The 13,302-nt window shown below is 37.3% G+C and overlaps 1 protein-coding gene across 2 annotated transcripts in view; it reads left to right on the plus strand.

Annotated features, from left to right (window-relative positions):
- Nucleotides 1–1,538: 1,538 nt before the first annotated feature.
- Nucleotides 1,539–13,302, plus strand: part of LOC106843221 (transmembrane serine protease 11A) — a 50,075-nt gene continuing 38,311 nt past the window's right edge. Inside the window, exon 1 of one of the 2 annotated variants that reach the window (XM_070505738.1) lies at nt 1,539–1,706. Coding sequence is in view for 1 of the 2 variants with exons in the window: in XM_014860173.3 (XP_014715659.1) it covers nt 1,696–1,706 (11 nt within the window). In the remaining variant the exon portion in view is untranslated. The remainder of the gene's footprint in view (nt 1,707–13,302) is intronic. The other variant, XM_014860173.3, reaches the window with a different exon arrangement.

Genomic DNA, 13,302 nt, shown 5'->3' on the forward strand with positions numbered 1-13,302 from the left:
ATGCAAATAAACTGTCCTACTAATAATAGTTAATATTTCTGTAGCACTTCCATTGGCACTACAGTAGCATTTCTAAGCATTTTAAGGCACTATTCTAAGCATTTTACATATATTAACACATTTACATTTCAAAAAACTCTATGAGGTAATCACTAGTATTATTGCTGTTTTACAGACACGAAAAGTGCTAAGATGTGAACCCTGGAACTCTGATTCTAGAGAGTCTATTCACTTAAAGCACTATGCGGTACTGTCCAGGCTTATTTCAAATGTACTTTCCCTAAGTGTTAGAAGCAATGACTGCTGAAAACCTTTATTTAAAGTAGTGTTTCCCTTTAAATGGATATCATTTGGTTGTGATATAATAACCAAAGCTAAACACTAATTGTATTCATACTTCATATAGCTGTTAAAAAAACAAGGTAGAGGGGCCAGCCCGGTGGCGCAGCAGTTAAGGTCTCACGTTCTGCTTCAGCGACCCGGGGTTTGCTGGTTCGGATCCCCGGTGTGGACATGGCACCGCTTGGCAAGCCATGCTGTGGCAGGCATCCGACATGTAAAGTAGAGGAAGATGGGCACGTATGTTAGCTCAGGGCCAGTCTTCCTCAGCGAAAAGAGTAGGATTGGCGACAGATGTTAGCTCAGGGCTAATCTTCCTCAAAAGAAAAAGGTAGATCTATGTCCCCCAACATAGAAAGATCTCCAAAATATTAAGTGAAGAAAAATAAAATTGCACAAGGATGGGTATAATATGGCATTGTCTAATTAATATCCAAATGTTTTTCTATGGATTTAAGTGTGTGTGTGTGTCTGCATGTGTGTCTAAGTGTTTAGTATGTTCTAGCAAAAGATGGCCCCTAATAACACGAGTTGCTTCTGAGGAGAAGGAAAGGAACCAAAATGAGGATACGGTCCCACAGAGCTTCAGCCTCATTTCTAATGCTTCAGTATTCACAAAGAGCAGATATGCATGCTGTCTAATTGAAAAATTATTTAGAATATTGCTTCCTTGATCTTTTTTTGTTTTCTTCATTCTGATAAACGTCTCTTTCTCTCTCTCTCATGATATACATGTATAAAATATACATTTATTACATTAAGTCATTTTGGGAAAAATCTGGTTTGATACAAATTTTTTTGTATGTACTTTCAGAAGTATTTTTTAAAGGAAAAATGATCATGTATCAATAAATTCATTATACCCCTGCGATACATGGAGATAGTTGTTGTTCAACAAAAATTTAAAGAGTATTTTTTGAATTATATTATGAATCTAGGTTTTAGGAATATCTGATTGATTGTTTTTATTGAGACTTTTTATGTGAAGGTTTCTTTAATACATTTGTACACCTACCAATAATCTTTAAACTCATAATTCTAGTACATCCCGAAGGTATTTCTCATTCAAATCCTTGCAACCAGTTTCTTCTCCTTTAACAAAATTAGTCAATACCAAAAACAATATTGCTTTCTTGTTGGGACTATGCTGTCTCTGGGCTATTTTCTTCAAGCTATTCTCTGGGTTGAGGCATTTCTGTTCAGACTTGTCGGACTAGTTTCAGTTCAACTCCTTGTAATGTGTTTCCTTATTTCTTCCAGCTGCAGACCTCTAACATCCCTAGAGATGTCATATAGGTGATTAGAAAGGCGAGCTCAGCAGGTGCAGATCGCCAAGATCACGTTCTTCCTCCGAAGATGATGTATCGGTAAGTTCAGTTTTGTTTTGTAAATGCCTTGTTTGTTCTACTGCCTGGGTTCCCAGCACGTGGGAGGACTGCCTGTGAGGTGTCCTCAATGGATTCCATCTGCACTGGATCTTGTGAGAGTTCTGGAATTATTATAGCAGCTGGATTAATTAATCACTGTATTTGAAATCAATATTTTTGCATTAAAAATCATTGTTAGCATTATTTCATGTTGCCAAATTCAACAGCTGGGATTTTAGAAGTTAATGAAAACCTATATTACATTGTGTCCTACTTGATTCAGATGGGAGAGGCACGGATGCAGGACAGGAGTTTGTTTGTTTTCAGAAAAGCCTCCTTTCAGCAATCTGACTAAATTTAGCTTCTACAGCACTTTCCCTTTAGCTGATTTCCCTTGTCCCGATAGTCAGTCCCTGGGAACTAATGCAGATTGGGAGGTCAACAGCTGCAGAAACGCCTGCCTTCATCATAGAAATCTCAAGACTCCATGGGAGCAGAAAGGAAACAGGGGATCCAGATTGTGGAAAACAGGTCTGCTCTCTAAAAATTTCCCTATTAAATATTAAAGCAAAAAGAAAACTATGAGTTATTTCAAGTTTTTTTTTTTTTTTCCAAATGGGGTTTGCTACAGGCAAAGGAAAGGAAAAAATAAGATTCCTTGACAGAACTTTATATACAATTAAAATAGTGATTTTAAACATCCATGATGACAATAATCCTTCACCATTGCTTAGATTTATGCCATTTTCAAAACATTTTTACATACGTTATTTCATTTAATAGTCAGAACATCCTTGTAAGAAAATTAGAAAAAGAATCTTTAACTCCCATTTTAAAGTGAGGAATCTAAGGGAAACAGAAGTTAAGCGACTTCTCTGGGTCTACAGAACTGTATGATGCCAGAATCAGAGAGCTGCAATGTACTTCTTAAGTCCAGTCTTCCTGAACTCTTGCAGCCTCTCTAGATGGCAAGTATTCTACCTGGGGACTTTCAGAGATGAGAATTTGACACTAGATCAGCCACCAAGTCAGTGAACTTCACTGGGCTTCCTTTCCCACTAACGAAATACACATTTGTATCAGTCCTTTAGCAAGCACATAGTAATTGTCAAAGGGTCTCTGAGATCCTTAGGCAGGGTCTACAAAGCTTCACACATCATTGGCACTCCATAAATATTTGTTGGACAAATGAATGAGTAAACAAATGTAAATGTCTAGAATTAACGTTTTGCTTATTTATTAAAACTAACTGAATTTAAAAACACATATTCCATGTTTATGGAAACCATGATATTGTAAAGCAGTAGTTCCAACCTTTCATATTTCACAGTCCCAAAATTATGCTTTTAAAAATATCAAGTCTCATGATTATAGACACCAAAACTCCTCTTTTCTAAAGAATATCTATGTGTTTATAGGAATGTTTTCAATCTAAGGAAAGTAAATTATAGGAGTAATGTTGGGGTTCAGTGCAACTGTTCAGGATATCCATGACACTTGTTGGTAAAGAAAGGGGACAGTGGGAAACACTGAATGTTATAGTTTCCTTAAGATAAATTCACGGAACCTTAATTTAGGATTTGGAGGATTTGCTGAAGATTGCCGGTCACACTAACAGGCAGGTTTAAGGATTGAGGCAAAGCAAATGCTTAATAACTACTATGACTCCCTATGTCTCACCTACACTAATTCTACAATATGTTCCGCAGTCATGCTCACCATTCTTACCTCTCTATTAACAAGAAACACAACGTGGAAGTCTTGTCAAAATACATGTGATTCATATCCTTGCTGTTTCTGCCTTATTGAACCTTGGATCTCTTCTCTATGGATTTTGTGACCCTCCTCTCTACATTTCAGAGATAGTCTTTAGTGTTCTGACTTTGCTGTGACTATCCATCTGTATTTGCAATATCCATACTCTTATAAATTTGTTAATTGGGTGATTCACTCACATAATATCTCAATTACTTCTCTTACAAAAGATAAAATATCGAAAGGCTTTGTCATTTGCGATTGTTCTCCTGTTCCCAGGATAACAGGCTCTTTCTTCTTATAGCTCTTTACAAATGCAAAAATTAGATTCCTTCTCTCCATTATCATCCTTTAGAGCAAAAGATATTCCTGGGAAAGTCATTTCAAGCATTCATGTTTTACATTTTAATTTTATTTTGAATACTAATTTCAATCAACTTGTTAATTTGCCAAGTCCGTTCTCTAATATATTCAAATAATATACCTTCAGAGTCAAAATAGCAAAGTAAAACCTCCATGTTACTTACTGATCACTAAACTTTGTATAAATTATCAATTAAATTTTGCTGTTTGGTCAGTTTTCAGTAAACTCATAGTGCTTACTATGTGCCACACATGCACTACATTGTCTTAGCTCATTTAATCCTTACAACGAGCCTATGGTTAGGTACTAGTATTATCTCCATTTTATAGGTAAAAAAGTAACTAGCCCTACATCACAGGTTAATGAGTTGGGATTTGAGGCAGTCTGGAGTTAGAGTTTCAATATTAAGATATTCTGTTTTTCCTTCTTTTTGGTAATTTTCAAGAGAAAATAGTTTTTTGTATTTTAATTTAAAATTTGAGTAAAAGATTCATAGTGCTAGTCATTCAGTGAGATGAATTAAATTAAAGTATGTATTCATACCATTAAGATTTAAAGGCTAGTTTACAGCATCCTCTTCTTTGTTTTGCTTTCTCTCTCTTCCAATTGTCTGGTATGTAGAAAATAATGTACTTGTAGATAAGATAGTGAGGCTAGTGGATATGTATATAAAATATTTGGAAACTGAGATGATAGGGATTTATGATAAGTATATGAATCCACAGTGGTGGTAGTTTTTTCATAATTATTACAACATCTACCATTTGTTATCTATTTTAAAAACATAGATCATTTTTGATACATTATCTCATTTATTCTTTATGATCCTCATATGAATTAGATATTATTACCTCATTTTACAGAAAAAGAAAGTTGCCCCGATCATAGAGTTATTGAGCTTTATACTCAAGCTATACACACCATATTAACCCCAAAATATTCATAGTTGTTCTTTGGAAATATCTTAGGCAATGACAAGAAATTGATCCAGTGGGGATGCAAAAATATTATAAGCAACATTTGAATAGTATACTATTTTTTTTTAAATATTGGCACCTGAGCTAACATCTGTTGCCAATCTTTTTTCTTCTTCTTCTCCCCAAAGCCCCCCAGTACATAGTTGCATATTGTAGTTGTAGGTCTGAGTAGAAAACTATTAAAGGCTTTCACATTCCTTATCAGAGTGGCCTGGTTACAAAAGAGACAGCTTTGAAGTCAGACAAGGTCTTCTCTTCCCTTCACTCTGTAAGCTGTGCTGCCTTTCATCTCTGATCTTTGGTTTCCTCATTAGTGAAATAGAGATGATAAGACCTACCCCACCAAGCTGTGGCAATCATTACATGAGATAACCCATATGAAAACTCCTGACCCAGAGAAGGAATTTGATACGCGCTAGAGTCCTCTATTTCCTGACTTCATTACTTCACATCTCTGGGTAGTGTTTCTTATCACCATTTTACAGGTGGCAAAACTGAATTCAGAGAAGTTTCATTAGTTTCTCAAGATACATGTGAAAGAGCTACAAGCAGAGACTGATGCCAAAGTCTTCTGACCATAAAAGCTAGGGCATATCTGCAACACTAGGATGCCTAGAGAAGATCTGTCCAGGCAAGTGAAGACTTACAGAAATTTTTAAAAAAACCTTCACCTTGGAAAAACTCTGTGTTTTCCCTTACTAGCACACTGCTAACACTGTCACAACACCTCTGACACCAGCTGTGTGGGGTTTTTTCCCCAACCAGTTTTCCCACACCAGTTGGCTGTCCTACAATTCAATTCAGTTCTAACACTAGCCAGAGTTAGCACAGACCCTACAGGTTAAAGGCTCAGTCTCATAAGACTGCCTCTCCTCCCACTTCAGATGCTCACTGCAAGTCCACGTTGTTACCTGTGCTTCTGACTCACTGGCTATAAATCAGAGGTTCCCACAATCTCCTCCTCAAGTTTGATTAATTTGCTAGAGCAGCTCACAGAAATCAGGGACAGTTTACCTACTAGATTACCAGTTTATTACAAAAGATATTAAAGGACATGAATAAATAGCCAAATAAAGAGACAACATACAGAGGTCCAGAAGGGTCTCAAGTGTAGGAAAGTCTGTCCTCATGGAGTTGGGGTGTGCCACTCTCCCAATACGTAGATGTGTACCCCAACCAAGAATCTCCCCAAACCCCATACTATTGGAATTTTTACAGAGACTTCATTATAGGCATAATCGATTTTTAACTCAATCTCTAGCCCCTCTCCCCCTCCCAGAGGACAGAAGGTGGAACTGAAAATTCCAAGCTTTTCATCATAAGTTGGTCTTTCTGATGACTAGCCTCCATCTTGAAGCTATTCAGGATCCTCCAAGAGTTACCTCATTAGAAAAAAAAAAGACACCTCTATCACCTAGAAAATTCCAAGGAATTTAGGAGCTCTATGTCAGGAATTGGTCAAAGACTAAATATTAGAACAAAAGATGCTCTTATCACTTGGGAAATTACAGGGGTTTTAAGAGCTCTGTGCCAGGAACTGGGACAGAGACCAATACACATATATATGTTTTTTTCTATTTTTCTATATCCTTAATTCTCATTTTTGTTACCTTAATGGAAATTTGTTACTTGTTGCTACTTTAAATATTTACAGAAAAGTAGTTTACAATACTTCATTATTTTCAATCACATGGCTCAGTTTGAGACAAAAGCATTATAGGTTGTACCATGCATTGCATGAGGGAAGAAACCATGTCTTATTCATCCTTGCCTCCCTAAGCCCAGCATGATGCCTAAAATATAATAAAGACTCAATAAAAGTTTGTAAAAAAGAAAAATAGGTGGATAGATGGACAGATGGATGGATAGTTGAATGGACAGACAAATGAAATGACAAAAGCGGAATAAAAAATATTATAATATTTGGTCAATTATTAAAGGTAATTTGTTGGGCCATATTTTTTATGTACAAGGCTCCGACCCATGCATTTGAATACAAACAATTCATTTTTCATAAATGCATATCATGCCAGCCTGGGCCTTAACCTCCAATCCGATACATAGTTTACAAACTTTAATAGGTGGGACTGTACCTTGTGCCAAAAACATGTTAGGACTAAGCCAAAACACACACACACAAACTACATAACAACATTTGATTGGTTTCTATCTTTTCTAGCAAGGTAGAACATTCTGTAATAAGTTTCTGTTTTGTTACTTAATCCCTTATGCCTTTATTAATATTGTACTTGTAAAACAGCATCTCTATGTTATTGTGTCACTCTGATCCACAATGGGAGACATGTTTCTGTTGATTAATATTGCATTAAAAATATGCCAGGTGGGGCTGGCCCAGTGGCGCAGCGGTTAAGTGCGCACATTCCGCTTCGGCAGCCCGGGGATTGCCGGTTCAGATCCTCGGTGCGGACATGGCACTGCTTGGCAAAAGCCATGCTGTGGTAGGCGTCCCACATATAAAGTAGAGGAAGACGGGCATGGATGTTAGCTCAGGGCCAGTATTCCTCAGCAAAAAGAGGAGGATTGGCAGCAGTTAGCTCAAGGCTAATCTTCCTCAAAATAAAATAAATAAATACGCTAGGTATTTCCTAATACCCTATCTATCTAAGCTCCTCCTGTAGGGCCAACTCCAAGATGATCCTAAAATCCAAAATGCTACTCATACCAAAATTACCTACCATAAATATCCTTTTACTAAAATGACCACTTATCAGCATGGCTGATTTCTATCAATGTGTAATAAGAAGAAGAACAAAAATAGTGATAATGGCTCACATTTATGTAATATTTACTATGTGCTGGTCACTTTACATGAATTAATGCACTTAATCTTCATATAAATCCTATGAAGTATGTGTTAATATTATTTCCATTTTACAAGAGGGGAAACTAAAACATAAAAGGGTCAAATGCCTTGCCTCACATTATTAACCCCATATTAACCCCAAAATATTCATAGCAAGTGCAGGGTTAGGACTTGAACTCTGGTGGTCTGGCTCCAGAGATTGGGCTCCTATCGTTAATGCTGTACCACTCCCAATTAGAAGTCAGTTCAATCATGTCGCTTTAATTTAAACTAACACGTGATTGTGCTCTATCCCTAATCCAGAGCTGAAGTTCAACACCATTTAAGAAAGGTTTTGCAGCAATAAGCTAGCATAAGAAAAGTCCATACTTTGCTGATATCTGAAGGTGAGAGAGAGTTTAATGCCAGTTATATCTCAGAACATGGGATGGGAAGGCCCTTTTACTGAAAAAGACAAGGAGACTTAGAAGGGACAAGAATATGAAATTAATTACACTCATTAAGGTTGAGTAGATGCTAGAGGAAAGAAAAGGCTGCAAGAATTTGGAGTAAATCCATCCTAGCAGGCCAGAAGTGATAAGTAGTGAGTAACTTTGTCCCTGTCAGGAAGTGTCAGGGGCTGAGGGTATCCCTCCGTGGGGGTGAAGTACATCTATGGGGGATCCAGGAAAGGTGTTTCCAATCCCTCTTAGTTCACATTTTCCTCTTCTAACCTCAAAATTCCCAGTTACACTCCCTTTTTTGCCAGTTTGCCCAATTTCCATCGCTGGGACTAGGGTGAAGGCATTTCCCTAAATAGTAGAAGAAGTGGAGCACTGTCTTTTCTGGGGTACTGATTTTTCTTCTCTGAGTCCTCTGAACTCAGCTCAGCCTGAATGTCTTCACCACTTTTCACAGACATTTTTCTTTGGTCTGGACTCACAGTGGTATTATTCAAGAGAGAGCGGTACCTCTCTCTTTGCCCCAGCCCTCATCCTCACCCATATCTTGGTGTTAGATACAGAAGGAATATCAGAAATTTTCTTTGTTTCTTTTTCTTTTTTTTAACCTCCTGACAAGGAGGCATTCCATGGAGCACCACAGTGGTGTAAATACATCTAGAGCCATGTTTTCAAAACTGTCCTCTGTGGAACATCAGAATCCCACGAGGTATTAGTAGATATGGTGGTTTAAAAAAAAATTTTTGGAGAACTTTTACTTCAATCCAATTCAACAAAGAGTATTCAAGTATCTACTTAGAGCCAGGTGGTATATTTGCCACCAGGGTTATATCAGTAAACAGGATAAACCCAAAACTAAAACAGAAATGCTTCTCACATTTACCCCCATTTGAAACCGTTAAAGGCTCTAGACTTCTGGGAATGAGGATCCTATTTAACTTTATTTAACTCATTTTTTTCCAAATCTAGTTGAATATGGAAAGCTTCCCTTTGCCCCACTACCTGGGAGCACATCTTGAGAAATGCCTCAATGTTATATGTGACTTATTCCCTATCTTCAAGATCTTGCACACTTTGGGGTCAGAAGATGTGAGTACACATAAGATCTCAAGAATTAAAACATACATGGAACATGTGGCAGCATGGAAAAAAGTGTCAAATTAAATAAAAGCCCTCAGAGTTTACAGACAACACCATATACAATCATTAATTTTCCTCACACCCACCTGCTTCACAGCCCTCCTCCTGCCGCCTCCCCTCCAGAGGAACCCGGTCGCTATTACGGGAGCATCTGTAGGGAGAGAAGGGAATCCTAACTTTTTGAAGGTTCATGAGAATTTAAAGCCAGTGGAAAGGAAAAATATGTAGAAGCAAAAACAAATTCAAGATTTAACCACAGTGAAGATCGGTGGCCCCTCTGATGAGTAAAACAACCTCTATTCTCACTTCCTAAAACTCTTTACTTGCCTTTTAAGCTGCTTGAAATTCCACACATTTTTCATTTGGGTTAATAGGAAGGCTGTTCTTTTTTTTTTTTTTTTTTAAGAGGAAGCCTGTTCTGAAAAAGGAAAAAACATCACTCTCAAAAGGAAGTTTGATATCGCAGAAAAAAATGGGCTTCTGCATTCCTGCATGAATAGAGCAGTTATTCACCTGTAAAATGAAGATAAATAATTCAACTGCCAAGAGTATTTGGAGGGTGAAATGTGACAATATATCAACAATTCCTACACAGTCAGCACTTCTAAATAGTAGCTCTTGTTCCTATCACTTTGTGTATCAACTGGTCATTCTAAAATAGTCACAGAATATTCAGACAGATATTCACATATCAGAGTATATTAAGTCATCACAAAAGGCTGCTTTTCTGTAACAAATGACTGAGTTCAGTGGCTCAGAGGGAATGAGGATTTTCTTCGGTGGAAGGAGAGTTTGGCACTTTGGTTCTATAAGAACTTTCCTCCAGTGATGGGTACTGGCTAGGAAAAGAGGAACAAAGTTTTCTGCATCAAACGGCTCCCAGGAATTTAGTGCATTTAGCACATTTGTTCAGTTACATTAGGAGTTAAGTAGACTTGTAGGTTGGTCTGGGAAGCTAACCAATAATTTCTTTTTAAATCAGATAGTATATTTTAAACGTCAAAAATGTGTCTTTACGAAGATTTATGGGAACATAACCTGTCTGTAAATTGATAATTTGTAGAATAATCCTGTTATCTATACTTATATAATGATAAGAAAAATAATCCTGAAAAAGGAAAGATTTGGAGCTTGCAGATAAAATGAAAATGGGCTTGTGGTGGACTGTGGAACGAGCTAAAGTTACTGCCTTCAGGGAAGTCCTTTCTAGGAAAAGGATGATCCACGTAGAGTTAGGGGTCCACGATGTTTTGCTAACCCAGGTCATCTTTGAACTCACGTATACAGAAGTCATCAGCTTAGAGCTTGGTTACTGAGGAAATGAATATCCCGACTCTGATCCCTAACAATTTATACTGTTCTATATAGTCTTCAAGGTGTGCATCTCTCAGTCCATGAGACTGCAAAAAGCAAAGTCTAAAAATTTTCAAATTATCACCATGTTTTCACTGACAACATCTTTGGAAAAATCATGCCTGAATACTCCCCTCTAAACACTGAAAAAATCAAATAATGAGGATGCAATGGATATGATAAATCGGATTTTACGCAGCTTACAGGTTGCATTACTCTGAATAAGTATCATTTGTACTTGCCCTTTCCGTAAAGGAATGCAGAGTGCCAATTAGGTCACCATCAGGGATTACTTCTAGCTTTCTTCCCATTGTAATTCCCAAAAGTTCACTTTATAGTCCCCCAAATTATTACCTTAATAAAATACCCCTTAGTCTTCTAATTGTGTGCTTAACATAGAATTCCCTTTTAATGAAATAGTTCTCCACCACCTCCACAAAAATTAGAGAAGATTTAAAATTTCACATGCTTTCTTTGAAAGCTATAGATTTCTGTGCATTTTTATGAAAGTCAAAATATTTTCAGTTGTGATAAAATTCTAAGATGGCCTTGAAGATCCCATCCCCTGGTGTACACATTCCTTCTCACACTTATTCAAACACTAAAGTAGGTGCTGCTGTGAGGGGATTTTGAAGATATGATTGAAGTCTCAAATTTGTTGACCTTAAGATAGGGAGATTAACCTTGTTGGGCCTAACCTAATCAGGTGACACCTTAAAAAAGGACTAGGCTCCACCTGGAGAGACAGATTCAGAATGTGAGAGATTTGATGAGAAAGAGATGCTCCATGGCTAGCTTTGAAGATGGAGTGGGCCACATCATAAAGAGTGTGGGTGGCATCTAGGAGCTAAGAGAGGCCTCTGACTGACAGGCAGCATGAGAACAGGGACCCCAGTTTAGCTTCAAGGAACTGAGCTCTGCCTCAAACCTAAGCGAGCATGGAAGAGGATCATAAAAGTCAGATGAGATAGCAGCCCCAACAGACACCTTGATTTCAATTCTGTGAGATCCTGAGCAAAGAACTCAGCCATGCCACCAACAGAACTGTGAGCTAATAAATGAGTGTTGCTTTAAGATGCTAAATTTGTTAAGCATCAAAAGAAAGTTAATACACCAGTGTTTGTTTTACAAGTAAAGCAGGGGGAAAAAATGCATGAGCACAATGGCACATCTCTACTTACAAACAGGCTAGATTCCAAAGGCTTTACTAAGTATATTTCTCTTCAAATCTGAAGTGATATTACGCAAATCTCTAGCAGAACCTCTCCAGGAAGTTGATGATGCATAGTTGCTTTTATACCTTGCTTGTTCATATTCATAAGAGTTGATACTAAGTTGAAAGTTTATTCATATAAAGATTAAGCAGCTGCAGCTTTAACCTCTGGCTCTTGCAGCTTTTGTAATTTGGCATTGTGCAGCTGTCACATTCCCCAAAGGTTTTCTCAAAAGAAGAAACATTCTGACAACTTATCACCCCTGTTTGTTGGTCACCATTTCCCCCCCCACGATGCTCACAACTCCTTGTATGGGATTTGTGGGCGTGACTGCCAAGCACTTGAAGCAGTATGGCAATGGGTATTGAACTGCTCTTCTGCTTAGAGTCCCCCAGTTTAGTCCGTAACAGTGTGAGTTTGTGTGCATCTTGCTCGTGGGGATGTGATCTTCCTATCTCATACTTTCTCCATTTGACCTACTAGGAGGAACTGTGCTCCCATGGGGAGCTAGATTTCTAAGCTCGTAAACCTCCTTGAGTTTAAGCCTTTCTCCTTGGGTCCATTTTTGTTTTTCGATGACTTAGAGACATACTGACAAGATTTTCTGAGAAAAAGAATGGCCAAATAAATGAAGAATGAATGAGTGAATAGATGAACATATAAATAATAAATCTATTTAAGAATTAAAATGCAATCAATGGAGAGGCAGTCTGGTGCTGAGAAAAAATAGTTTCCTAGAAGTTAGGAGACATGAGTTTGAGATGACGCTTACTTCTGTTATCTTGGCTTCTCCAATATAACTTAATTAACTCTGGGCCTCAGTTTCCTCATCTGGAAAATGCATTAAATTATACTGAATAGTGTGTAAGTTCTTCATGTCTGAATTTAGGTTTTAAGCCACTTCAGAGGCTAAGTAAGGTCATACCCCACGGAGCTTTTGTTTGTTGTTATATTCTGGCACCTTAGCTCTTGTCCATCAGAGGACATACTGCCTTTCCACAGCCAGTTGTCTAGATTCTTTTTAATCAGTCAGTGCACACATTGTCAATCTTTTCCATATCCAACAGAATTCAGGTCTCTCAGGTTCCAGTAGGTTTACTGGTTAAATGTATTATTATGCCAAAAGTATCATCTTTTTAACTATTGAGATCCAAACAGTTTGTATCTTTTATGTAAAATATTTTTATATATATGAAATTTATATACAAATTATATAAATACTTTTATATTCAAAAGAAAAACTTTTTGTAAATCAATCAATATTTATTAAAAGCCTACTTAGTGCAAAGTATTGCACTGAATCTTACGAAAGAAATATGAAAAATATCTTCTGCCCCCTCCCAAAATTTGGCTTATCAATGCACACTTGAAAATATAAATTCTAATGAAAGAGATAAGTAAAGTTGACTACAACGGCAAGTCGTAGAGGAGGAGCACTAGAAGATGAGCTGGAAGACTGGGCCCTTTTAAGCCACTTGACTCTAACAAATCAGATATCGTCTCTCTCAGTTCTGTTATTTCATATACAA

Source organism: Equus asinus, chromosome 3, assembly GCF_041296235.1.
Source record: "Equus asinus isolate D_3611 breed Donkey chromosome 3, EquAss-T2T_v2, whole genome shotgun sequence".
NCBI lineage: Eukaryota > Metazoa > Chordata > Mammalia > Perissodactyla > Equidae > Equus > Equus asinus.